Source organism: Candoia aspera, chromosome 13, assembly GCF_035149785.1.
Source record: "Candoia aspera isolate rCanAsp1 chromosome 13, rCanAsp1.hap2, whole genome shotgun sequence".
NCBI lineage: Eukaryota > Metazoa > Chordata > Lepidosauria > Squamata > Boidae > Candoia > Candoia aspera.
The window spans coordinates 21,711,120-21,738,184 of record NC_086165.1 but is presented as its reverse complement, the minus strand read 5'-3'; the positions used below and the strand labels follow the sequence as shown (position 1 = coordinate 21,738,184).

Below are 27,065 nucleotides of genomic sequence, written 5' to 3'. Positions count from 1 at the left end.
AATACTTAAAGCAAGTGATTAGATACAGCTCATGAATATTTTGGCCTTCAGAATGCATTTGCAGAAGGGAAGGAATGTGCTGAAGGGAAAAGGGAAGCATTCAGTTTTGCAATGCTCTGAATGAAAGGAAAATGCTTCCTCTTAATATGGCCAGGGCAAATCAGAAAGGGCACTGAATGAAGGGAGCTACGAATGAATTTTTTATTTGCAAATTCAGTTGAAGAAATCACAACAGCTATAAGACCTGTCACTACACAGTTGTCTAATCATCCTGATACACTAAAATTCTGTATAGCAAAGAACCTTTCCTATTACTTCAACTATAAGGCAGGAAACAAAACTGTCAACTTTCCTGTCTACTGTCTAGCTGACTCAAACATTCCTGGGGAAAGCACTGCAGTTTTAATGTAAAGTCAAAAGACAGCTGTTTCTAAAAGCAAATTTAAAACACTATCCAGAGATTCTAAAGTGCATGATGACAGCTGAATAAATAGTAACATTTTTAATTCATTGTCCATAAGCATGGAAAGAAGTATTGAGGTATGAGAAGAAAAAGGGGGCAGGAACTTTCTTATACAGAGACAGAGAAATGCATAAAATAAGAAAATGAGGTCATCTTCCTCAAAGCCATGATATAAATGAGGGTCAAGAGAGGCACTTTTTATTAAACTTCCCTTTTGTCATTGTCTAGCATAGCCAGCTATGTAGCCTGAAACTTTGACTAAGCAGCCCCAGCAGAAATCCCAAAGCTTCATGGTTTCCTCCGTCTGCAAAGAAAGAACAAGGCTGTTATCCCGTCATGGTCAAGAAACCTACAATTCAGTACAAACTAACAGAGAACTTAAAAGTGGATTGAAAACTGAACTTATAGAAGAACCCTCCCAACAGCAGTCCTGAGAAGTTTTTCAATTCCCAGGGCAACTCTGCAACCCCCTGGCACATGACTCTCTTCCCCCACAGGAGTGGCACTGTTCCTCAATATTTGATCACCAACAGTTCTCTCCACTGCTGCCCCAAGTTCGGTGAACATTTCCCCAATGCCGTCGCTTGGCTCAGGGGGACAAATGGAACAATGTGCCAAGGGGAATCAGCAACCCAGAAGGACTTAAAGCCCAAAAAGCGGCACCATAAGGTGAAAGGGGTGGGAGCAATACAAAGCTCCGGAGCCACCGGGAAGAGTTGCACAGCGGACAAGCAGGTGTCAGTATCCAGCCCTCCCTGTAGCTAGAAAACAGCTGACTTGTGGGTTTGCCTGAATTCTGATGGTTGCCTTTTACTCTAAAGAACTTGGGTTAACCTCTTTTTACCTCTGATGCCCTCTTTCCTGCCTGTTAACATGTCTTGCACAACTGACAGTGTTCTTCCCTGAGCTGAACAGACCACCTCCACAGCACAGCCAGCATTTATCTGCAAGAGGCCAAACCTCAGTAGTGAAGTCTATTTTCAGTCCTAGACACCAGCTTTTTCCCCATCTCCCCCACCCAGCACCCACCACTTCAGCTTCCAGACCTTGCCAGTGCCCAGACCCACTCAAGAACACTGAAGGCAGTTTTCAGGATGAGAGGGGAGGCAGAGACTTACTTGGGCTGAGCATGATGTTGATAGCCAGGTCCAAGGTGGGAACCTGCCTTCATCTCCACTGCGACTGAGCACTGACCAAAAAAAAGGCAGGCAAAGCTGTCAAGAGGCAACTCAGGAGCATCCACCCCATCCCCTGCCAAAGAGACTCCTGACTCACTCGTGTTTCTACATCAGTCCATTCTGACTCTGAGGCCTCCTCGGGTAGGCGAGGGCTTGAGGGAGAGGATCGCCGCTTGCGACTGGGATCAGCGTGTTAGGTATAGAAAAGGAGAAGGTTAAGGTTTGAACCAGTTCAGAGGCAGGACTGAAAATTCCGAGGTCCATCTCCTGCCTGAAAGTACCCAGACACAGACTAAGAGGGGGAGTCGAGACAGGTCTCTTATTTTACATCAACCTTGGGATCTTTCCCATCTGTAAGTTGCTTACTCTGCATTTTTATAGTTTTATCCATGAGCAGAATAAACCCAGTGGAGTTCTGGCCTTCTCTGCAAGAACCCAATTTACTCCGTCACACACATATGGTCACGTTCTTGTCCTCACCTCCACTAACACCCAGGAATCTCATCGGCTTCCACTCACACTGATCTGAGACATGAAAGGGCAAGAACCCATTTGGGCTGTGAGTGACTCACCCTGTTGGTGACTCTTGTTTCAAGGTCTCTATTTCAGTGAATTGAACAGCCTGTCCGCCTCCCCTGGTCTTGAAAACATCACCCTGAAAACAAAACCTGTTTAAGAGTGTCTCTGAACAGAGAATTTTTTATTGGCACAATTGACACTGTAATGAGCCAGTTTTGCTAGACTTCATTTTTATGCATATGTAGATTAAGCTGCATTAAGCCTTAAGAAAAGGCTTTCTTTTGATCTCCCACAAGTGCAGAACAGCTAAATTACACCCATTTCACAGGAATAAAGCCCATAGACAGGTCTATAAGCTCCAGCAGATTTCCACCACTACTTGCCTACAGACCTAAGTAACAAATTATTTATTTATTTTATTCAAATTTAATGACTGCCCATCTCCCCCCAAAAAGGAACAATTATACAATTTGGCACAGTCTTGCCCCAGTTTAGCACCTCCACCCAACAGCCCAAGGAATTGTAGAAAAACATTACTGGTCACAGTAATGGAGAATTAGTGGTAGCAGAATACAAACCCATCTATTTTGCAGTCAACAAGCCTGTTTTCTTGGAGGACTTCCTTAGAAACCTGACAAACAACACAGAATGCTCCCGGGAGGACAGACTTCTAGCAAAAGCCCCCCTGCTAGCCAACCAGTCTTACCTTGATCAGTTTTGTCTCAATCTCCCCATCAGATGCCAGCTCCTGGTGAGTCAGCATGTACTTGTCACACTTTGCCAGTGCCTTCTCATTTGCAGAGGTTACCATGATGGCATGGGGGACATGCGGCTGCATGACTGTTTCAGTCTGGACGTTGGAAGGTGGTTTATGGTCCACCCACCTCTCCCCTGCTGAGCGGGAGCGTCTGTGGTGAAGACGAACAGGAGGAGCATTCTGGGGGATCACAAAAGGAATTTTATAAAATTAATGGGAAAGTTCCCTAAGCTTATCCCTGGGAAGTGCATCTTTCAGGGCTTAATCAATGGCCGGGCGAAGTATTTCTTTTGATTCCCAACATTTATGATTTGCTATTTATATCCTGTATGCACTTCCAATATAATTATTTTTCTTATTATAGGAAGAGGAAAAATAACGATACAGTGTAGATAACTGCAGGTTAGCTGAAGCCCTCTACTGGTAAGTTTGGGCTAGTAGTTTAAGATCCTCCCAGGCTTCAGTGGGCAAAATCAAAGACACTGTAAGCCACAACAGAGCAAGGAGTTTAGACTTCTGAGCCAGACCCTAAAGGTCCTGCTTTTTCCTTCTGGCCTGTCCAGGGTACCCCTGCATCCCCCAGAAATGCAGAAGAGCAGGGGATGGCCCAGGAGCCACTCAAAGATAGGCCTGTACACATGCATCAGGTATAAAGCAGAGCACTCCCTAGATTATGAACACACAAAAAGGCCAGGGAATGATGAACAGTTCCCAAGCTGCAAAGCCCAAGCTGCAAAGCCTCAGGCCTAAAGGATCCATCCCAGCATTTATCATTAAGGCCAGGATACATCCCAGGATTTCTCTGGGGTCCCAAAGTAAACAGTTTTTTAATCTGAGGTTTATTTGAAAAGCTTAACAGTTTCTACTTCGTTTAATTCAACCCAGTTACCCAAAATTAAAGGCTTGTTGTGAAAACAAGTATGATACACAAAAACGTCAGTTAATGTGAAGACATCCAGACAGGGTCCAAATGACAAGGACAGGGACAGAACCTCACAGGACCACCATTCAGTGCTGATGGAGGACCACCAGGTGCAAAACAGGACTGGGCAGCAAGAGGCTAGTGTGGGTCAGCCCTTCTGTCTTTTAGAAGTGTGTGGAATCCACAGCTCTGCCAATAACAGCCCCTCTCTTGCTTCCTGACTACAGCTCCCACTATGGTGAGGTGTGTTTCTCAGCAATGGCAGTGCCCACAATCACCAGCCATTCACTTCGGGGCAACCACAACTGAGGCATAGCACTAACCCTGCAGCACAAGTCCTCTTCTAGCTCTAGGGGCCCTCTAGCGCTGAAGGCTGCTGGGACTCCTGTCCAGCACGTGCCCTGCCGTCTCTCTGACACAACCCAGGGCCTGGCTTGCTCTGGCTCCTGGAGTCTGCTCCTGGCTCTAGGGAGGCCATTGTCCCCCCTGCCAGGAGGCTTGCTGTGCTGAGTAGGTGTTCTCTGCTCCCACTCCGAGATGCAGGAGGCCACGGAAATGCTGCTACAAGAATTTGAACGCCTGTGCAGCTGTGGCTGGCTTCTGGCGGGCAGATCATGGTTGTTAGGCAGGTGAGTGATACAGTTACTAGAAAACTGGAGAAAGGTGCAGTTAGCAAACAAGGCACAGAGAAAAGAAACCACCACAAAATCTTCATAGGGATTCAGCCCCATGTCCTTCCCCTCTATGGTAAGCAGATTTAGAAAGAGAAAACATGCACAAACAGAAAGATTCAAAGTCAATTCAAGGAACTCAGATGGCTCACAGAGAATTCTCCTGGCTGAACTCTAGACTCCCAGCCTCATTAGTTTGACTCCTCTGATTCACTTGCCATAGCAGTGAATGTGTGAATGCAGGCAAAGAGACAGAAGCGCACGTTCGGCCCCAGAAGAAACTTACAGGCATGGGGGGAGGTGACAATGATCTCTGCAGAGCTTTCCCTCGATCCTTTTCCCGTGAAGGCCTCTCAGGTCTGCTACTCTTAGGTTCCGTGACAATGGCTTTTAGCTGCTTTAGTTTCTCATCTTTCACCCAAAGCTTATTCTGCATCTCAAGCTGCTTGGCTGCCACACGCCGCTCCTACACAGTAGAGCAAAGAAGGGCTACAATTACACTCTATCCTAACCAATGCAGAATTAACTGGTTGGTGAGTTTTCAGTTGCAAGAATATGTTTCTAAAGTGAAGTGGATGCCTGCTGAAATATCTCTCTTTGAAAAATTATCAGCTATGTTAGTATAACAAACTGCAGAAAAATAGTAAAACCTGTAAGTGTAATGGGCAAAAATAAAGAGATCCTCTTCTTTCACATTAATTTTAAATTAAGATTGGAAGATTGGTTGGAAGAACACATACCACTTGCCAGAAGTGGCATGGGTAGACACCTACCAATTCCAGCCCTGGCCACATATTTGTACCCCAAGGAAATGCAGCCAGTAATTCAGTAATGCTGGCTACAATTGCCTTAACAGAGGAATGGCAATACGTCCCTCTTCAGATGTTGCTGAATGACTAACCTTCCAATGGCCTTAGCCACTATGGCAAATGACAGAGGCTGCAGTCCAACATCTGGATGGCAACTTGTTGCCTGCCCCTGGCTTAAGGTGTACGTTCTGGTTGACGACCACTGGGGTGGCTAATATTTCAGCAGTGCTGTTTTAAGTCTTTAAGTACTGCAAGGGCACAGCAATGATGCAGTAACATAATCAACAAGGGCAAATTTCTAGCAATTGCATTCTATGTTAGGTGGCTCTGAGCAGCTTTATTTTGTTTCATTGCTTTTAAAATAGCGGGGTCCGTTAAAGCTTAGTCGCTAAGGGCATTGGTCAGAATGCTTAATTTTATCCACCACTGCCCCAAAGCAGAAAACTGTGCTAACGTAACACAACAAGGCAATCTTGTGGAATCTGGGGCTACAAAAGAAAGGGTGGGGATTCACAATCTTACTGAATTCAATCTACACATAAAACTGCCATGAATTTAGATAAACCATTAACGAGAGGCTTTTCCACCAAAGAAGACCTAGCAACTTCTTCAAGAATTGTTCCTGGCTGATTGTTAGAGCCAGTTTGATGTAGTGGTTCAGGCATCGGGCTAAAACCAGGAGACCGTGAGTTCTAGTCCCACCTCGGGCACGAAGCCAGCTGGGTGACCCTGGGCCAGTCACTTTCCCCCAGCCCTGGGAAGGAGGCAATGGCAAACCACTTCTGAAAAACCTCGCCAAGAAAACTGCAGGGATCTGTCCAGGCAGTCTCCAAGAATCAGACACGATTGAATGGATTAAAAATACAACAACCCCTAATTAGGAACTATAAATTAGCAGCAAAGAAGCTGAGTTTGTTTATAACCCAATTATTTAGGATTTTTAAAACAAAAATGGACAAAGAACTACAAAGTTTTTTCATGGTAAGGTGATGATGAGGTGATGATTATTATTCTGTTTTACATTTTTTGAATACCAACCCAGTCATAAGCACTCTGAGTAGTTTTGCTACTTCCTATCATATCAGAACTCAGTGGGGTCTTCTAAAGATGCTGAAACTCAGGAAAGACAAAACAAAGGATTTTAATAATGGGATTCCTTTCCATCAGCTTTAAAATATTAGGCAAACTAGTGGGGGACTATCACTGGCTATTGAGAATTTTTTGTTGTTTTTTGTTCAGTCGCTTCTGACTCTTTGTGACTTCGTGGACCAGCCCACGCCGGAGCTTCCTGTCGGTCGTCAACACTCCCAGCTCCCCCAGGGACGAGTCCATCACCTCTAGAATATCATCCATCCACCTTGCCCTTGGTCAGCCCCTCTTCCTTTTGCTTTCCACTTTCCCTAGCACCAGCATATTGAGAATTAGGACTATATATTTAGGAAACCAGTGATTTCTTAACACCTGGAAACCCTTCTATAGCTCCTCTGGTAAGTTACATGAGAACAGTTCAAGGAATGCAAAAGTTCCTACTTTCCAGTTTAGATATGTAATGGTTTCAGGATATAGCAGTGGATGAAATGGGTAAGTGCATAATACATAAAACTGTTACATTTTTAATGCCTTTGAGTCAGTCTTGACTCCTGGAAAATACTTGGACGAGTCCCTACATTATTCTTCGCAAAGTTTTCAGAAGTAATTTGACCTTCCCTTCTTCCTAGGGCTGAGAGAGACTGGCTGAAATTCACCCAGTTGACTTCCTGCCTAAGGCAGGATTAGAACTCAGTCTCCTCGTTTCTAGCCTGGTGCTTTTAATTACTACAACAAACTGGCTATCTAAAACTACAATTTATTTTTTTTCAAGGTCAAAATTAACCATGTGAGCATACTGACAAAACAAAACTTGAAACAGCTGATGTTTCCCCAATGATATTCCACTGGGGAAAAAAGTGAAACCTTTTGAGTGTTCCAGCCACAGGAAACAGTAGGAACTCTTAATGAGTCTCTGTATTTCATCTTGGGGCTAAGGTGTGGGATAGTTCACAGTTCTCTAGTTCTGGCCAGCCAACTTGCAGAGAAACTAGCAGAAGAGATTTTTTTTTTAAAGTAAGGAAAAGATCCTCACAGGGAAGCACTGGTTTGGGAAAAATACAAGATCAATTCTTGTTAGATTAAGTTATCAGAAAAGCCCTCCTCTTGACGAACACAGGCCTCCTCCTTTTCTTTAAATGTCCTCTGAGTTGTTAAAAGAGCAAATTATGAGATAAAAAGAGACTGAATTCTTTAATAGTTATTCAGTAGCACTATTCATAATATGTGTGGCTGCTGCTGGCTTCTACAATTACAACATTTACTGTATATGTTTCCATTATGTGTTGTTGTTTTTAATTTTAAAAAACTACTGTTGCCAACCGTTTACTTAAATCTTGCATGAATAAATTATAGCAATAAAGTACTCCTCTGGTAGAGAAAACCATCAACAGGAAAGATACAGCAGATGCCCACACAAACCCGCAACAATCTCCAATGGAGTCTGGAAGATCAACTTGCACCCTATGCAAGAGTGCACACAGGATACACTCCCCAAAATGCTTAACAACAACACAAAGCAACGTTGTATATCTCTGCATTTACAGCTTAACTCTTGTGTGGGAAAGAACTAGGCACAGAAAGACATACCCCGTGTTCACCTGCCTACCCAGCTGTTTTTTTGCACTCTACACCATGCAACTCACCTCAATTAATTCCAACTTACTCAGAATGAGGACTCTTTATACAAGAGCAGCCCTATCTGAGTGCAAGAAACCCTCTCCCTCTCTGTGCTCTGCACTGCTGCTGCCCCTGGGATTGTTCCCATGTAGATAATGCAACACGTGCTGTGGGATCCTGCCCCTTCTGGAAAGACAGCGGAGCCAAAAGCATAAAGAATTCCTCTCCATCTGGGAGCAGTCAGGTAACTTGGCCAAACTTTCCAGAGACACCATTAAACCTTTTCAGCTAAGTCTCCTACCATGAAAAGCAGGGAACTGCTGAACCTCTTCCCAGCCCCATGGTTCAATAAATCAGCCATACTCACACATTCCTTCTCCCATTTCATTGTCGTCTCTGTCACCATGCCCTGTAAACGAGCTTCTAGTCTGCGCTTGTCTGAAACTTGACGCTGCAGCTTTTGACTCTTGCTTTCTAGCTCCTGCTGCAAGTTGCGTTTCTCTTCTTCATAAATTGCTGTTGTTTTCTCCAGGATGTCAATCTGGTATGAGAGATTGCAATGCAATTCCTATTCTGAAAACGCACCTCCACAAAATTTAGCAGAAGGATTTTTCTCTTTTTTGGCAAAGCAAGTTCCTGCATTGCAATTGATACCACAAAAATAATTAGCAACTATGATCAGACAGAAGTAGTTAACCACTGCTTGCAAAAAATGTGTCGTCAGTCTGTTGTGTAAATCGAGGTATCTTTTTTAGTTTTTAAATGCTGTAAGCAGTTGTGGTATTCCGCAGAACTGCATGATGCAGAACTGCATGATTCTATCTTAAAAGTCTGCTAACCCCTGGGTAGCAGAATAACCTCATCTCAGGTCTGCCTCATGTCAAGAAGTTTGCCACCTTGCAATCCATCAAAAAATGGAGAACTACTTCAACAATCCAAGATTTTCCTTCTGAGCAGAAATAGTGACCAAATGCAAGACTTTCACAAATCAGTGCATATACTTAAACATCAAGCAGTAAACAGAAACCTTATATTCCAGAGTCTTTGCTTTCTTCTCTAGCCGCTCAATCTCAGTTTTCTGTCCTGTTATGATTTTCTCTCTTTCAGCTATTTTCACTTGTGCAAAGTTCTCTTTGGATACAACGTTAGTATCAAGTTCTTGCAACATGTTCTTTACACACAGGACTAGAACAGAAAATGAAGATATTACAGTCCTTTTGATAAGCCAAATTTACTTGAGAAGATTGGACCCTTTCGTGGCCCCCAGATTTACAACAGACATAACATGGAAATTCCAAATAGAGGATCCTGGACAAACACAAATTCTAAGAGCTTTTTGTGGAAGGCTTACTTCTGATTATTTTTCAGGCAACAAAACACCTCCGCTATGTATTTGCTGCCTTCAATAAGCAGTTAGTTCTTTCCCTCCCATGAAGACTCCCACAAGCCATTCACTTATGGCCAGGATGAGACAAGCTGGTGCCAAGTATTTACCATTTTTGGCAAACTCTTCTGACAGCTTCCGCCGGATTTGGTGCCGTTTTTCAAGCACCTCAATCAGCCGAGGCAGGGTCTGATCATCATTGATGTCCAAAAGTTCACAGGGAGGCACTGGAGGGAAGCTCTGCAGGAGCAACTCTGTGGCCAAGGGGCCTCCGTCTAGACAAACCAAACAGGCCACTTAGCTGAGTGGCAATCCACAAAGCTCAGAATCTGCAAGGCTAGCAAAGGCGGAAGAGCTAAGCAAAACAAATGCTGGAAGGGGAAATTTCTATGCTATCAGTCACAGGTGGTCTAACTAACCTATCAAGATTTACCTCCATCAACTGGTCCACCTCGGATTTCCAGCTGCCGGGAGAGCTCCTCTCTGAAAGCCTGGTTCTTAAATCGCCGACCAGGAGTTAGCCCATACAGAGGTTTGTCAGCAGGTCTTGCAACCTCCACTTCTTGGGTGATTTCTGCAAATCGCATGACTTGCTACCAAAGGATAAAAAAAGAGTATTAGGAGAGTGGAAGCCCCAGTATTTAGAAAACAACAGTAGTAATTTGGATCTAGTGTTCAATAAAATCACATAGGCCCTGGTTTTTGGCTGCTGCTGCTAAATGCCTAAGTCAGTCTGTAACAGATGAGGGGGCTGACCTGGCACATATTACCGAGACCTAGCTGGGTCCAGAGGGGGGAGTTCCGCTCTTGGAAATGTGCCCAGTTGGGTTTTGGGTGCAGCATCGGCCGACACTCCAGGGCAGGGGTAGAGGTATGATGGTTGCCATCTGGGAGTCTTTTAAAGCTTTTAGGGGCACTGCTCCACAGGTTGCTGGATGTGAAACCCTGTTCCTTAAGTTGGGCTCTAGAGAACAGTTGGGACTGTTGCTATAGTACCAGCCTCCCTGCTGAGTAGCAAACTGAGCTCCTTGTCTTGGGGTTGGCAGTGGAATTCCCCAGGTTTATGATCTTTATTTACTTATGCACCAAATTTATTCCCCACTCATCTCATTCAGAAGAGCGAGGACAGCACACCCATCCTGGCTATACTTGATCTCTCGGCTTTTGATACCATCGACCATGGTATCCTTCCGGATCAGCTCCAGGGGTTGGGAGCAGGTGGCACAGTATTGTGCTGGTTCTATTCCTTCCTAAGGAGCCGATACCAGTCGGTGTTGATCGGGAGTGAGAGATCCTGCCCTTGGCCCCTACTATGTGGGGTGCCTCAGGGCTTGGTGCTCTGTCTACTCCTGTTTAACATCTATACAAAACCCCTGGGAGAGATAATCTGTCACCATGGGGTGAGGTATCATCAGTATGCTGATGATACTCAATTATAGCTCTCCGCTCCAAGCAACCTAAGTGATGCTGCTGTTGTCTGGAAGCTGTGGGGGTCTGGACGGGGAACAACAGGCTTCAGCTGAACTCTGGCAAGACTGAATGGATCTGGGTTTTGGGGCCTTCTGGATCTAGGACCTTACCACCTTTGGTAATGAAAGGGGTGGCTCTGCCCCAAACAGACTTGGTGCACACTCTGGGGGTCCTTCTGGATTCATGACTCCTGCTCAACAGGCAGGTGGCAGTTGTAGCCAGGAGGGCCTTTGTGCAACTTTGTGTTGTGTGACAGTTGTGCCTGTTCCTGGATCACGGGGCTCTGCTCACAGTTACTCATGCTCTGGTCACCTCCTGAATAGGCTACTCTAATGTGCACTACATCAGGCTACCCTTGAAGAGTATTCGGAAGCTTCAGCTGGTGCAAAATGTGGTGTAGGCAGTTATGTGTGCCCCTACAAGGGCACATGTTACACCTCTGCTCCGTGAGCTGCATTGGCTGCCAGTTTGCTTCCGGTCCAATTTAAGGTCTGGTTTTGACTTTTAAAAGCCCTACATGGCATGGGGCCTGGTTACCTGAGTGACCACCTCTTCCCAATTATATCTACCCATCCCATCAGGCCCAGCAGGAAGGACCTGTTGCAGGTTCCATCTGCGAGGGAGTTCCATCGGGCAGGACCCAGGAGACAAGCTTTTTCTGCTGTGTCAGCTGCCCTCTGGAACATCAACCCTCCTAAAGTGAGGGTGGCACCAACCCTTGTGATCTTCCAGAGAGGTCTCAAAACCTGGTTTTTCCAACAAGCTTGGGGATCCTCTGGTGAGAGGGAGCCTGTGCACTGGCTATATTATACATAACATCTCCCCTCTTGTGATCTTGCTTTATTTATTTTGTTTTTATCCATGTTTATTGTTTAACTGATTTTATTGAATGTTTTAATTTTGGTTTTATTGCACACCACCTAGAGTCACTTGGAGGGAGATGAGAGGCCATATAAATTTGATAAAAAAATAATACACATATACTGAAATGTGAATAGCAAGAATATTCCAGCATTTTAAAAAGTTTGTATAAGGGACACCTAACTCAGTATCAAGGGAGATGCAGACTGTGCTACCAGTTTTTGTAAATTCAAGCAAATGAAGTTAAAAAAGAGATTTAAATTACCAAACTCTCATCATAGTCTTCTGCCTTTGGATTCACGCAGACAATCATACGCACTTTACCCTCACCATCAAAATAGTTCTTAAAAAGATGTGTCAATTTGGAGTCTCGGTAAGGGACCATCTGAAGGATTAAGCAATAACAAAACATTCTCAGGGTTTACGAACTGGGGAAGGGAAGGATGGAGGAAAACACCCTACAGAAATAGGTAACTACAAACCTTATTGATCCCATAAGTTTGGTTCTCTCGCAAAGCTTCAATACAAGTTCTCAGTGTCATCAATGATTGATTGATGTTACCTGGAAGAGTGAATGGCATTTGTCTAACAACCATCTAACATGAAGCCTAGCCATGAAACAGTTTGACTATGCAAGAATTTCTTAATTTCCTGTTTCTGAGAAGACAATATAAACCCTTGGGTTCACCTATCCTATCAAAAGGAAACAGAGCCACTTTGCACTTTCAATAACCTTGCTTGGCAGGCGCTCATATCCTCTAAGACAAGACTAGTGAAGAGAAATTCCCAATTTCAATATAAGGACCATTTTAGCTAAAATTTGCTGTGATCAAACCTTAGCTAAATTAGAATTAATTTACAGTAAGTGCCACACCTGGCCAACCTTGGTTGATCCAGTACTTGACTACCAGGAAATCCCAAAACTTTACACTAGACTGGAAAGTAAAACAAATTCCGGAAGACTGTGACAAACCACTTCCATACTGTTGCCAAGAAAACTGTTATGGTTGCCTTAGGGAAGACACCACAAGTCAAACTTGACTAAAAAGGAAACTTTGACAAGAAACATCCCCCAAGGATAACCCGAACCTTCTTCCTGATGCATGCTCATTCTCCAAGAAAGGAGGCCTAGAAAGTACCACAATGGATAGGTAAAGATGCTCTCCTTACTTTCGTCTGCTAAAAGCAGAGACTGAGAGTGTTCCAGATCCTTTGGGTTTAATTTAAAATAACATTTTCCATCTGGATAGTTTCTCAAGACTAAAGGAATTCCACACTAATTTTTTCTGCAAGATTTATCTATCACCTCCAACAAGGAAAAACAAGAGCCATCTTACAAACAAAACACACAGAGAACCAAGAGCCAGAAAAAACCCTTCAGGCTAGAGGGTATTTTAAAGAAATTTCCACATATCTGGAGGGCCCTTGGCCTCTGTAGTCAGTCCCTCACATACAGTGAGTCTCATTTCTTTCTGCTGGGAGGGGAAATCAAAAAGGGAATCTCCTTGTTTGATCGGAAACCACTGTTCCATTTGAATCCAAAACAGAAACCCCTGACTGAAGAGAAGACTTTGTAGGGTCTGGGTACCAAAGCACCCACCTGCTTCACGGAGTCTGTTGCCTTCAGCTTTGGTTCTGTTTGTTCTCTCACTCCCTGCTAGGTCAACCAGGGATAACTGGCTCAAGGATATTAACTCTCTTTCCTGCAAGAGAAGAGATGTGCTTCCTGATTGAAGACCATGAGAACAACTACCAGCATGTACATACACACACATCTAGCATGCTGGGAATGGAGCCAATTTCTTCTGGCCCTTTTAAGCTGCAGCCAGGATTCTCAGCAACCCTTCTTGTGAGTTGTGCACTGGTCAGACAATTGCCACTTTCTGAAAAGTTGTCCTCTTGCCCAAAGAAAGACACTGCCTGTTTGCTAGCCCATCTCAATTTTACCTGCAGAACATTATCTCCATCGGCACTGAGAGGAGCCTGAGCCAGTTTAATTAGAAACACACTGTGTGAACGACTAGATTCTCGATTGAGCTGTGTATGTGCAATGCGCCTCTTCTTTTGGCCTGTTGAAAGGAAAAAGTATCTATTTAGATCCAGCAGAGCCCAAAACCACACGGAGAAGCATCAGAATGCAGCCAAGGCAGAATTTTAGTTATCATCTCTCAAAAGGATATTGTGGACCTGGAAAAAATGGAAAAATCAACCCAAACCACCAAAGATTAGAGCACCTTTCCTATTGGAAAAGGCAAAAACACTGAGGCTGTTTGCATGCTCTTTGGAACACCCTCCCCGCCACAGAATTGGCCCGGGCCCCAGGAGCCTTCAGGAAGGCCCTGAAGACACGCCTCTGCCACTGTGCGTGGGGGAACCGGCCACAGTGGGGAGCTTTTACGGTGGCTTTGTTGAGCCTGACGCAAAGATGGATTTTGCTGCTGACCATGGTTATTTTTGTTTTCAAGTGGTTATTGATGGTTTTTATGTTTGCATTTTGGTTATCAACTTACTTTTATTGGATTGTTTTTAACTGCTGTGAGCCACCCAGTTACTTAGGTGAGATAGGCAGCCATAAAATTCAAATCAAATAAATACATTCTAAATGGAAAAGGATTACAGTTAATGAATGAATGATAGATGTGTTCTGTTACAAATACATCTTCCAACTTCTGTAATTTACTAGTGAAACTGACTGGCAAATACAGACAAAAGAGAAATGCTGCACCTTACAAATGAGTTACGAGGTTTATAATTAGAGCCACTAGAACAACGAGGTGTTTAAAAAGAAACAAACTAATTAATGGGACAATCCACCCAAGACTTTTAGCCCATGGCTCTGAACCAGGGAAACTTCAATACTGTGCCCAAGCCCTATGTGGGGGCTTTTCAGGGGATGGCAGAGTATCTGGTTGGCTAATATGGGAACAGGATGCTGGACAAAATGTGCTTCCTTTGGCCCATCATGGCTCTTTTACTCAGTAACACTGTCTTCAAGCCAAACGTTTTAACATGAAGTGGATGACACTTTCAAGAAATAGCTCAATTTCTTACCTCTCCAAAAGACTTCAAAGGCTTCCTCTGTAGTTTTGACTTCCACCTCGGTGCAACCTGCAACATACATGTTGTGATTTTGATCCTCACGGAGAATTTTGGATTGAGGAAACCTGCAACAGGGTGTTCCAATGAAATCAGTCACCAATATTTTACTGTTACAAAGACAATGTCAAATTAGGTAAATGCATTCTAATTTCAGCTGAGACTAATTGCCAGCTACCATTAGCTTAACCAGCCAAGCAAAGAGGATAGAGGGAAACACAGATCATCCAGACTGTACACATGGTTACAAGCATATTCTCTTGTCCATGCAAACTACCAGCAACAAAGGGCAACAGATACACTACCAGCTTCACCAGGTGGAAAAGAGCCATCCTAATTGCTATAAAGTTGGGGGGGGGGGGAAGTCCACATACGTGAAGTCAGCATTCCGCAGTGGAGTGCCACAGTTGTTCCACCTACCAAAGAAATTAATTTTCCCACAGTTGGTGACTTTCCTTGTTATTAAATATGCAGCTGAAGAACATTTTTTTCTAAGAATTGCTGTTAATGTGACAGCTACTAAGTCTGGAAAAAACATTCCTGTGCCTTGTTAAAGAATTGTTCAAATTTTGGCAGCAAGTAATAGCTATGTGAGGCTGAGCACAACAGTATCAACAGGAGACAATTCCAGCCTTAAAAGCAAGTCACATTCAGTGATGTCTTTGCATACAGCAGATTTCCAATACATCGTTTTGAAAGCTATGAACATGGGAAAGCTATGTCTGTCTGAATTTAGAGTGCAAAATGGTATGATGCTGTTTCTGAACTATTGTATTTATAATGTCTTCTTAGACAGGCCTGGAACCAGACAGAACCTCTTTCCCCCCAAGCCATCAACCACTGGATCTATAATCTACTATATACCTTAACTTTCCTTGAATCTAAATCAGCAGGCTACAATTTTACTTGCATTTTCTGTAACTGGGATTGTTGGCATAGTTCCTGACTGAAGAAAAATCACTCACTTTGGTTTGGTGGGATCAAAAGGGGATTCATCCAAAAGGTCATAGATGTAGTTATTATAGATCTCAATGTAAGACACAAACACACTGTAGACACTGTCTTCGTCAACATCGTCCAGCTTACAGTTATCTTGCACATTGATCATGTCAGCAATTTCAGGGTCTATTTGTCGCCTGCTAATAGAGAAGAGCCAAGATGAGAGTCATCTGCAGTCATTCCTTCAACAAAGCATCCATAACATTCCTGAGCCAAAATTATCTTGGCCACTCGGAGCCACTTACTTGCCCACTGGTGTCTTGGGGACTGGAAGTGCTTCTCTTTTCTGGCGTTCAAGTAAAGCATCAACTTCACATTGCACCTCAACTCCATTCTTATCATCAAGGTTGAACACCTGTGGGTTAAGGGTCACAGGAATAATAAGGGGGTCCTTGCCAAGAGGCACCCAGGAAGTGTTATTTGACCAGTTGTGCAGCAGTGATGAAAGCAGGTATCAGCCCCCAATCCTGGCTAGAATTGCCTGAGTTCAGCTGAAAAAAGGAGATGATTTTAGCCCAAGACTGGCAGGCCAGCCTGTCTCACTCACAACCATTCAAAATGTATCAAGTACAACCTACTTCAATTGAACTGTTCTTGGAAAAAGGAGGGTACTTCATCTCCATTTGCTTTTCACAAACTGCAGTAAATAGATTTCCCCCTCCCCAATTTTCCTCCTCCTTTAAAAGGCTCCTCCTTCCTTTCATCAATGCATTAAAATAAAATTTGGCTGGCTTTTATTTGTGTTAACCTGCCAATTCCCAAGGCTTGGAAGTTGACTCACATAGCGCTTGGCCTGAAAAGGCCCTATGCTGTTGAAGATCATGTCCAAGCAGCGAGGAAGCAGACCTCCCTCACCAGGGGATCCTGTCATTGTGTGCGTTTTTCCACTCCCAGTAACTCCATAAGTAAAAAGGAGACCTAGAATTCAAAAGCACAGAGCCATTTGTTATGTATGAGAATACTTTATCAGACAATTTGTTGCCATCTAATGAGAAGCTATTAAATAATGCAAGTTATTTACCAAGATGTCCAAATCATCAACTGTCAGTGGACTTTGCAATGCAGTTAACAAATACAATCAGTATGTGTGAAGGAGCAGATATGAGATGTATCTTCTGGTCTAAAATCTAATGCACTCAATCTATCCTGTGCAAAGACATTCAGGTAAGGGCATACTGAAAAATTACTTTGTTTGTTTTGATGAAATGGGCATAACAGAGAACTTGCAGTTTTGAAAGTAGTTTTTTAAAATTGTATCAAGTGTTCAAGTGGATTTCCTGCTGCATCAATACCAGAGACAGCTTATAAACAGATTATTTTCAAGCCCTGAGCAATATGATTTAAGCACATTTCATTTTAAAGGAACAGAGCAAAGAAGATCCATGCAGTCTTCTTGGCAATGATTCAGAAGGTTTTTTTTTCCCATTGCCTTCTTCCAGGATATTTTTTTATTTTTCAGTCTAACTGACAGATGAGATCTCTTACTACCCAGGTTTAATCCTATTTCTATGCTGGAAAACCTTTGATTCAAAACATTTCGAATTTGAAATGGTAATCCTGAGCTCAAAACATGTGTTCTGAGTTATATTTTTCTCATTCTGACCACTATGATTAGACTATTTTATCCTTCCTTGGTAATTTTCCAGCCTAGTCTGTTCCACAGTAGGAAATAGGTTGTTCCTACTGTTCTTTTTTTAAATTAATGTTATTACACCTGACAAGGGAAAAAAGGATAAATACAAGAGTATTAACAATCTAATGTAACTTTAAAATTAGAAAGAAAAAAGGTTTGGAATATTTAACAGAACAATTCCAAATTTTGATTAAATTACTCCAGTCTTCTTCCCTGTCTCTTTTTTGAGGAATGAATGAATGAATAACTTTAATGATTAGTCAAATGACCATATCAGAAAGTTGGGCATCAGCCACTATAAGATATAAAATATGATACCATAAAACAGCTAAAATACAATAAAATTAGATAAAATATACTATGGTGAGATAAAATACATTCAACATTTAACTTTGGGAATTTTTTTTCCCCTTTTTTGAAGAAAAAAATAATTCCCAAAGTTAAATGTTGACAATCACACAACAATCCACTGTTGCAAATCAGACTTTTCCTACCTGTATTGCATGAAAGTGCTTGAATTGAATAAATTGCCATGAAACATTCTGAAGTAAATCTAAATCCAAATCCAAAATTTTTAAAATGGCTTCCTCAGAACTGACTTGATTCAAAGTAATAATATTGTGACAGGCTTAGTTTACTCCCCAAATGATTTACCTGCTATTTTTAAGGTACATTATACCATAAATAACACCTTGCATTGGTAGAAGGATCAGAATTAAATCAACAATCTAATAGTTTATGCATCTATAGCTTGTACCATTAAATGCTGATACTGAAATTGAGTTCTGCATAATGCGAACAAATAATTCTCAGACTGAACCCAAAGAGGAGTTAAATTCTTGAAACTCTTTTTTCCAGCCCTCAATTATAGCAAGGATAAATTCCAATGGTAAGCCTAAATAAATTTACTATTGCCAACATGCACCTTTAATTTGTGCAGTGATAATCACATAGGATGCCCTCGTAAGAGAAATGTATTCAATATCCTATTGAATACAGGGGGAACATTAAAATTTAAGAAATTCTTATACCAAGATAAACAACAGTCAGGAACCTACAGTACATCACAATTATTTTATTTTATCAAAATTATTCTTTTGACCTAGTTCCATGATGTCTTAACCCACTTTTAGAATAAGTGGGCTAGACACAAAAATTATGAAACAAGTTTAGAAATTAAAAAGTTCTGCTCAGAGTATAAAACCTATTAGGATTGTGCGGTGATCCTGATTCAAAGGGGAAAAGATGATTCATCCTGGTACACTTGCTGGCACCTCCTAAAAATCAACTTATCTTTTCCAGGGATCATGCAGCTGCTGCCATCTGAGCCCAGGACAAAGGCAGCCTCTTTAAGGAGTTGCCGCCCTGTGTGCCATGAATACCCACAGTCCCTCTGGATCACTTTTTCTCTTTTTGAATCCAGGTCACTGCAGTCCTGGAATGTGTTATATGTGCATATACTGTATACAGATTCAAAATATCAAACTCTGGGGAAACACAAAGTAAGCCAAAGCCCAACTCAAAAACACCCAAGAATCTCTCAAAGGGCTTCTCTTTGTCCAAAGAAATAGCTACTGACTCCTCTCTGATGTGGTGAGAAGCTTGCTGACCCTGCTGGTCCAGCCTGAACTGGGTGTGAGATAGAACAGCAAGCCCAATTTACAGTCCAGCTGGTTGCTAAAGAATTATCAACAATTATCAGGAAAATAGCTCTATAATTAGAACCTTTATTATGATCTTGGTCAAGCTGAAGAGTAATCATTGTATCATTCTCAAACAAAAGGGCAGGTTTCATCCTGCCCCAAATACTTAATCCATTTCAATCTACTTGGAAAACACTAACGCCAAGAATCTTCCCGTACTTAATAGATTTAGTCAAGGATTTCATGAAGCAAAAACAGCAAAATGAGATTAATCACCTGGTCCTGCGATAAACATATTCATGCTTTCTACAAAAACAAATCTCATCTTCTCTTGATGAAAAATCTGAACTATACAATTTAGAATAACATTCAAAATATTGTTAATAAATCTGGAACCCATACATCCAAATAGATGGTACAATTACTGCAGGAGGTTTCTGCAAAAGGCCTGATCCTGCTTCCACTGATGTGGTGGCTGGTCTGCAAGTCAAGGAGCACAGCAGCCACTGCACAGCACCAGCCGACCAGCAAAGAGGCTGCTGATAGGCCAATGACCAGGACATCCCACCCCCACCCCCACCCCCACCCCTTAGAACTCTGCTCTGGAGATCTGCCGCCCATGGTACTCATCCATTCATAGCTCATGGGCCATACAAAAACAGGTAGCAGACTGGGTTTGGCCCCAGGCATAGTTTGCTGACCCCTGCTCTATTGCTTAATTGTCTGAGTTGGAAAATCAGCATTATTTATTTATCAAATTTTGCCACCGCCCATCTCCCCCCAAAGTGGGGACTCTGGGCAGTTTACAACCAGGATAAAAGATTAAAACACCATAATAAATATAAATACAAATATAATATTCAAATACATACAGTATGAAATCCAGATGACTATGCTAGTTGGAAAATCACTTTCAGATGTCTCAGAAGCCATTTAGGGCGCTAACCATCTCCAGGAGTGATTACTCCCACTCCCGCCCCAAGAGAGGCGGCAAAACCAGGTTTTTAGTTGTTTACAAAAAGCCACAAGAGATCGTGCTGGACTTCTCCCCCTTTTCCCAATAACATTGCCTGGTGCAATGCAAAAAGTGTTCTGCTTTCAAACTCTGTTATGAGATAAACAGATAGACAGACAGAACCCACCACCCCCCCGGTTCAATCAAGTCCGATTCTTGGAGACCGCCTAGACAAGTCCCTGAAGTTTTCTTGGCAAGATTTTTCAGAAGTGGTTTGCGATTGACTCCTTCCCAGGGCTGAGAGAAAGTAATTGGCCCAAGGTCACCCAGCTGGCTTCATGCCTAAGGCGGAACTAGAACTCACGGTCTCCTGGTTTCTAGCCCAGTGCCTTAACCACTACACCAAACTGGCTCTAAGATTATATTAAGCATTGATTAAAAAAAAAAAAAAAAAAAACCAAAACTACACTGTCCAGAAGATAGAGTACATAAGAAGTTAATATTGATTTTATTTTAAGTTTTAGCTATTTTTTAAAATTCTTATGTGATGTATTTGTGATAATTCAGCCTTGTATAAATGCTACAGGATTGTAATAATGTCTCCATTAAATAAACAGAAAATTTCCATTTCTGGTTCCATCTGCTTAATAAAATGTTTATGAAAGACCACTTAAAAGGTGTATTTAAATTTTGATGAAACAAAGTAGTAAGTTTCCCAGGAACACTATAATTTCAATAATGTTCTTGTCACATACTTCCCTGTAGATCAGAACATAAAGATAGAACCAAATGTTGCTTGTAATGTGCCATTAAGAGCCAGAAATCAAGCAGGAACAGCAAGGATGGAAGGAGGAAAAAACTCCTCCTTCATAGGAACATAGAAAGGCAAGCTAAGTTTCAGCTGCCATACAATTTTGGAACAATTTCAGAATATCAAACCCAAATATAGCTGATAAAGTATAATTCTTTTCTTTAACAATATTTCTTCCTGTGCTAAAAATCTTTCTATTGCTTGAATTTCTCTGGGAAAAACTTCTCTCTCTATTCAACTATTTGAGTAGCTCTGGCCTTCTACAAAATTTCATTCCTTGTGGCAAATATTAAAAGAAAACCTCATAGCGCATAACCAAGGTTCACCAGCTCTATGAAAAGTAGAAGGCAAAATGGAGTGAGCCTTCCCAATATTTAGCTGATAACTGTGAAGCAAAAAACCAGGACTTTGCTTTGGTCTTGCATATCCTCAAAAATCATAATAAATCATTTATACACATACCTGCAGTAGAATTTTTTTAGGGGTACATTTGAACCAGAGACCAGTTAACATTAGATTGAAACACAAATTGGTATATTGACAAGTTGGGTGGGTTTTTGTTTTTTTGTGCCTTTGAGTCAGTGTTGACTCCTGGCGACTGCCTGGACCTATCTCTGCAGGATGGATATCTTGGCAAGGTTTCGGAAGTGGTTTGCCCTTGCCTCCTTCCTAGGGCTGAGTGTGTGTGATTGGCCCAAGGTCACCCAGCTGGCTTCATGCCCAAGATGGGACTAGAACTCAGGGTCTCCCAGTTTCTAGCTTGGTGACTTAACCACTGCACCAAACTGGCTCTCCATATTGACAGTGCTGGAGGCAAAAACAGGTAGAGATACAGTCCCTCATTATGTAAATTAGCATATACATGTGATTGTACATAGCAGCCATGCACTTTACTGGTCGCAACCCGCCATGTGCCTAGCAAGGTCAGTAAGGCCATTGGGATGTAACTATGAGGAAACGAGGCAGAACTAAAAAGTGAATGGGACTTTGAAAGAACATCTCAGGTTTCTTAGTCTCCTAAATCTTCTATGGCTCACGTGACAGTGTAGTTTTCCTGGAAAAGTGGTTTTCTGTAATGGGGAAAGTGACCCAATTAGATACCATACAGCTGAGCCCCTGCTGTTTCTCCTGGGAAGATGTGTTTGGGTCAGGTGCTTTTAACTTGCCCTCTCAAATCTCCTACATGCCCACAACATTCCAACTGAAATATTCTATTATGAGCTACATCTCACCTAGTATGCATAATATTAATAGTGCTTTCAATGGCTTTTATACCGTCTCTTATTTCAGGAAGCATTGCCACTTCATTTCTTTTCAGTAGTTGCTGAAACTATTGCCTTGACAGAGAATGACAGGGGCAGAACCTCCCAAACAAGCCCTCTCTGATAATGAAAACTGACTGATTATATACTATCAATCTGTTGTTGACTCTTAGTGACCACATCAATAGATTTTCTCTCACCATCACCTTACAACCTGAGAACTTAGAGAGGGTCCCTTCTGAGCCTCTTGCTCTGCCCACTATGCAGCTGTGGGCTATGCTGCCTCTTATCTGACTGATCCCTAGGCAGAGTCTCTTCACCCCATCTCCCAAGGTCTTTCCCACATACCATTACACTTATTGACCACAATTGAGACCAGCAACTCTGTTGCTAAGCGGCACAGTCGTTATGCGCAACTTCAGTGATCGCACCAACTTACATCAGTTCCAACTGCAGTCGTTAAGTGAATCACTGTGGGTCATTAAGCACAACATCACGTGACCATGATTTGCAACTTTCCGCTGGCTTCCCCATTGACTTTGTCAGAAGCCAGCTGTGAAGGTCACAAATGGCAATCACATGACTCCAGGATGCTGAAACCATCATAAATGCGCACCAGTTGCCAAGCACCCAAATCGCTATCATGTAACCACAGGGACGCTGTGACAGCCGCAACTTTGAGGACCAGTCGTAAGTCTCATTTTTCAGTACCATCGTAACTTTGAATCATAACTGAAAGAGGTTGGTAAGCGAGGACTTCCTATATGTAAAGTCACTTTTTGCTAGATTCATGTCTGGTAAGCAAGCTGACATTATTTGACATAATTATGTCAAATAATAATTTGACATAATTATTGCTTGAACTTGCTATGTAAGTGAGGTGGCAATCCAAACTGTTCATTAATATAATTAAATTAAAAACCCTAATAGGAAACAATGGAAGCTGTTGTTTCCTATTAGGAATTTTAATTAACAAACTTAATTCTTTGTTGGAAAAAAATCCACATTGCTAGTTCAGAGAGACCTTGCAGCATACCATTTTTTCCATGGATAAGATCTTCCACTAGAGGTTTAGCAACGACATCAAACACCCGTCTCTGAGAAATGCTGGTACCAAACACTTCTTTAAATGAATACTGAACCTGGAAAAAAGATTAGCAATCTGTTAAGAAGCTCCTAACAAGCATTTTTACTCATCTGCTGTTTCTCCTAGTTCTGAATGTACAATTCTGCTTAATGCTTAATCTAATCTACCTAATGCTTTAGCAATGATACCTGTCATCCTTTTCCTATTTTCTTGGGAAAAAGTAACTAGTATAAAAAAAATCTGAACATTTTTGTCCCTCTGTAATAATGTTGGATGCTATATAGGAGGAGAAACAGTACTGGCAAAAGCAAGGTTTTCTTCTTGCATTATATATTTCCAACAACAGAATTTACTAAATAGAACCCTAGTATGATCACAAGCTTACTAATAAAAAATTGAAAAAGATGCTGCAATCCTATACATGCAGACTACGATAAGCCCAGTCGCCTTAAATGACACAATCCTAATAAGAGTGTAGATTGCAGCCCATAGTTAACAATGGCTAAGGTGCTGGGCTAGAAACCAGGAGACGGAGAGTTCTAGTCCTGCCTCAAGAGTGAAAGCCGGCTGGGTGACTTTGGGCCAGTCCCTCTCCCTCAGCCCAACCCACCTCACAAGGTTGTTGTTGTGGGGAAAATAGGAGGAGGAAGGAATATTAGGTATGTTCCCCGCCTTATTTGTAAAAATAATAATGGTGGGATAAAAAATCTGAAAAAAATAAATAAAATAAATAAAAGCACATTTTCAACAAGAACTACCTCTTTATATTCCCCATTTCGGGCAATGCGGTATCCATCAGGTGGGTGGACCTGTACTGTTGTTCTGCTGATCACTTCTATGCAACACTCTTGGTCTGGCACACTGACTGGACGCACCCGGCAATACACCTGAACAGAGGGAAAGACTACTATTTAGATACACCAGCTTAACATATTCTGTATCGCATGGACTTGACAGGCAAGAAGATTGCTTCCTGTTCATATCCAAATAAAATATGCTTTGTAGTAGTCCCAAATGGAAATTAATTCTAGGATAAAGAAGTGAGGTGCCAATATGACACCTATCAAAGGTCATTTAAAGAGCTGAGTATCTACATCATTAAAGGAGATAATTTTGGGGCGCAGAATTTCAGAACTTTTTCTTGTGCCAGTTTAGTTTTCTAATGAAACGCAGTAAGACACAAGAAGAATAAGCCCAGCCAATATATTCTATAGCAGAAAGGTAGTCCTTCCATGTTCACAGAGCAAATATGAGAATGGAAAGTGTTTACTAGCATCAGAAGATCAGCCAAATGGTTTGCAGTTCATGTGTGAGCATCTATTTAGGCTGGCATATATTAATAGGCAGACAGCAAGCTCTGAAATCACTTTGATACAACATCTGCTGTTCCAGGGTTTAAAAAAAACCTTAGGCAGCAAAGCAGGGAAAGGAATCACTTCCACAGAATCAAGGAAATAATATTAAATACTTTCTAAATGAAGCTTTCAAAAAAGGGATGTGTGTGTCAACCGTCATTTGGCTTTACAGATTTTGCCCTTTCTTGATATCAGAAAAACATAGTATATTCATATACAAAAGCATTCATAAAATAAGAACTGGGTCCTGCTTTCCTAGTCAAATCCTAAAATATACAAGAACACATTAGAGAACTAATTCTGCTATAAATCAGCACTTACCCCAACAGGATCCTTCAAACTATTGTTAGATGCCTTTTTTAATGCAAGTTTCTTAGGAGTTTTAGTTCTTCTGGAAGTGAATAAACATCAAACAAGTTATACATAGAATCAAAGATTCACACTACACAAGGCAATCAACTGAAATACTCTATGACAGAAGTGTAGAGGAAGGTCAAAGCAGCCGCAGAGGCCTTTAAGAGCATCCAAGATCCTCTGTCTCTTGGAATGCATTCTAATATCCATAACTAATTGCATCCAAGATCCCCTACTTGGGCGTACTCACTGCCACCACTCCTGCTTTATCATATACTCTCAAGACAAAAAATACACTTGGTTCTTCCACATTTCTGGATTATCAATTGTGAACATAAAACTCAAACCCACAGAGTAAATCCTCAGGCAGTAAAAGAAAGAGCATGAATGTTAGAAAGATGGATTTATTTTCCATCAGAATTTTGGTATTGTGTGAGACAAGAGATTTAGAACCCATCATTCTCCTACTACCTCAGGCAGGCCAAGCCTTATTAATTGTGAGAATCCTGTCAGTGAGTAGCTGCTGTGCCCTTCCTCCCCAGTATATCATAAAAGCAGGGCCCCCACTTAACAAAAAGTTTTTTAAAATCTACAGCTAGAATCCCCATACATGATTATCAAAATGATGGGTGAAACATCTGAACTTATGCAGCAGTGACTCAGTTTTTAAAAATGATGTTTCTTAAATTCACATTTCCCCATGGAAAATGCCAGGTATAGTACTGCAATTTGTTTACAGGCATCCTATCTTACCTCTATATTATTTCTATGCTCTTTATCATTTCCTCCATTAGGGGCTGGTAATAGGTTACTCATAAGCACTGGAACATCCATATAATCTGATTATGCTCATCTCACAAATCAAATACTGTAACAGCCAAAACACTAGATCTATTTTACAATGTTTTTGGTCCTATTTTAACACTACAAATTTGTATGTTAATACTCATTATCTGAAAAGGCTGATCGCTAAAGTCTTATACCTGTAGTTGAAAGTTAACTATTGTGGCAGATCCCATTGCTTCCATTTACAACAGCACATAGAGTACCAAATGCACCAGTGGTGAATGGGGGTGATGGGAACTGTATTTCCACATCTAGAAAGCATCACTTGGGGGAGGTAAACACTAACAGGACATTTAAATGATGCAGGCAACTATCGATATAGAGCTCCAATCCTTGTCTTTTGCAAACGCAGCACACTTCCTGAGAGAGGCGGGCAATCTTTTAGCCTAACTCCCACAAGTGACCGGCAAGCCTGGATCTCCTGTAAAATCTGCATATAAGCAAGCAATTCAAAATTCCAGTTAGAGCGATGCGTCCTTTTCCTAGCAACCTACTTTATGGGAACAGTAAAAAAGAATCAGAGAAGAACAGACATTAAAGTGGGTATCGGTCGGAGATCACAGGAGTTAAGAAATACTTTAGAACGTTTTGTTCAACTGAAGAGCGACCCCTTTATTCATCGAATGTTGCCAACAGGCAGGAAAAGAGGCTCTTAGAAACGCCTCTCGTAACCGGACGCCCGACCCCCGCCCACCCGCCTCCGTCCCAACCGGGCTTTTCTCCTCGCCCAAGGGCCGGGCCGGGCCGGGCTTCTCCTCCGCAACGGGCGATGGCTCGACAGGACCAGCGAGCCGGGCGCCTTCACATCGCGGCCAGGGCTGCCCAGCCCCCGGACCCCAGGCCGGAGCAGCCCCGCGCCCCAACCGGGTCAGCGCAGCCCTCGGGTCACGCCACACCGCGAAATCGGGCAGAGGAGCCAGGGGACGTCCCGGCTTCGCCGGGGAAGAAGCCTCGGACCAACGCCCCGGCCCTCCGGAAGCAGGGAAAGCACTCACGCGGCCGCCTTCATCGCGTCGCCCCACACCTTCGCCCAGGCCAGTTCAAACGGTCCCTCGCCCTCCCGGCATCCGTCGCGCGGCCCTGTTATTCAAATACAGCCAATCAGGAGGGGGGCGGGGCGAGAGAAGCCGCACCCTCCCTCTTCCGCCGTGTTTGGCTTGTGACGTCATAGAGGCCGGCATGCGCCCGCCCCCCTCCCTCCCCCCCCCCGCGAGGGCGGGGCTCCGCTTCCCAGCGCGCTCAGAGGCTGCTTTTGGAGCCGCGAATTTGCTCCAGGGAAGGATT

At 42.5% G+C, this 27,065-nt stretch overlaps 1 protein-coding gene across 9 annotated transcripts; it reads right to left on the bottom strand.

Moving 5' to 3' along the window:
• Positions 1-184: 184 nt before the first annotated feature.
• On the bottom strand, positions 185-26,855 carry KIF23 (kinesin family member 23). Of its 9 annotated transcripts, none has more exons than XM_063314004.1 (24): positions 26,777-26,855; positions 24,903-24,972; positions 23,985-24,113; positions 23,176-23,281; positions 16,617-16,753; positions 16,081-16,190; positions 15,802-15,975; positions 15,211-15,252; positions 14,792-14,904; positions 13,688-13,809; positions 13,341-13,443; positions 12,223-12,302; positions 12,006-12,125; positions 9,843-10,002; positions 9,520-9,684; positions 9,053-9,210; positions 8,393-8,566; positions 4,797-4,976; positions 4,163-4,492; positions 2,867-3,097; positions 2,214-2,296; positions 1,739-1,820; positions 1,582-1,652; positions 185-767 (listed from the first exon to the last, which is right to left on the bottom strand). In XM_063314004.1, the coding sequence occupies exons 1-24, from the start codon at positions 26,788-26,790 to the stop codon at positions 752-754; spliced, it is 2,970 nt and encodes a 989-aa protein (XP_063170074.1). In that variant the 5' UTR covers positions 26,791-26,855; the 3' UTR covers positions 185-751. The 9 variants fall into 9 exon arrangements, with proteins under 9 accessions (XP_063170074.1, XP_063170075.1, XP_063170081.1 ...); XM_063314005.1 differs by having other exon boundaries at positions 15,802-15,972; XM_063314006.1 differs by lacking the exon at positions 185-767 and adding an exon at positions 1,229-1,407.
• Positions 26,856-27,065: the final 210 nt, after the last annotated feature.

What these genes read in the sequence shown, in the direction of transcription:
- KIF23 (XM_063314004.1), bottom strand. An exon ending in AAGACTATGATGAGAGTTTG is followed by an intron (nt 10,003 to 12,005) that starts GTAATTTAAATC and finishes ATCCTTTGGTAG; the next exon opens with CAAGTCATGCGATTTGCAGA. An exon ending in CAAAGACTCTGGAATATAAG is followed by an intron (nt 8,567 to 9,052) that starts GTTTCTGTTTAC and finishes CTCTCATACCAG; the next exon opens with ATTGACATCCTGGAGAAAAC.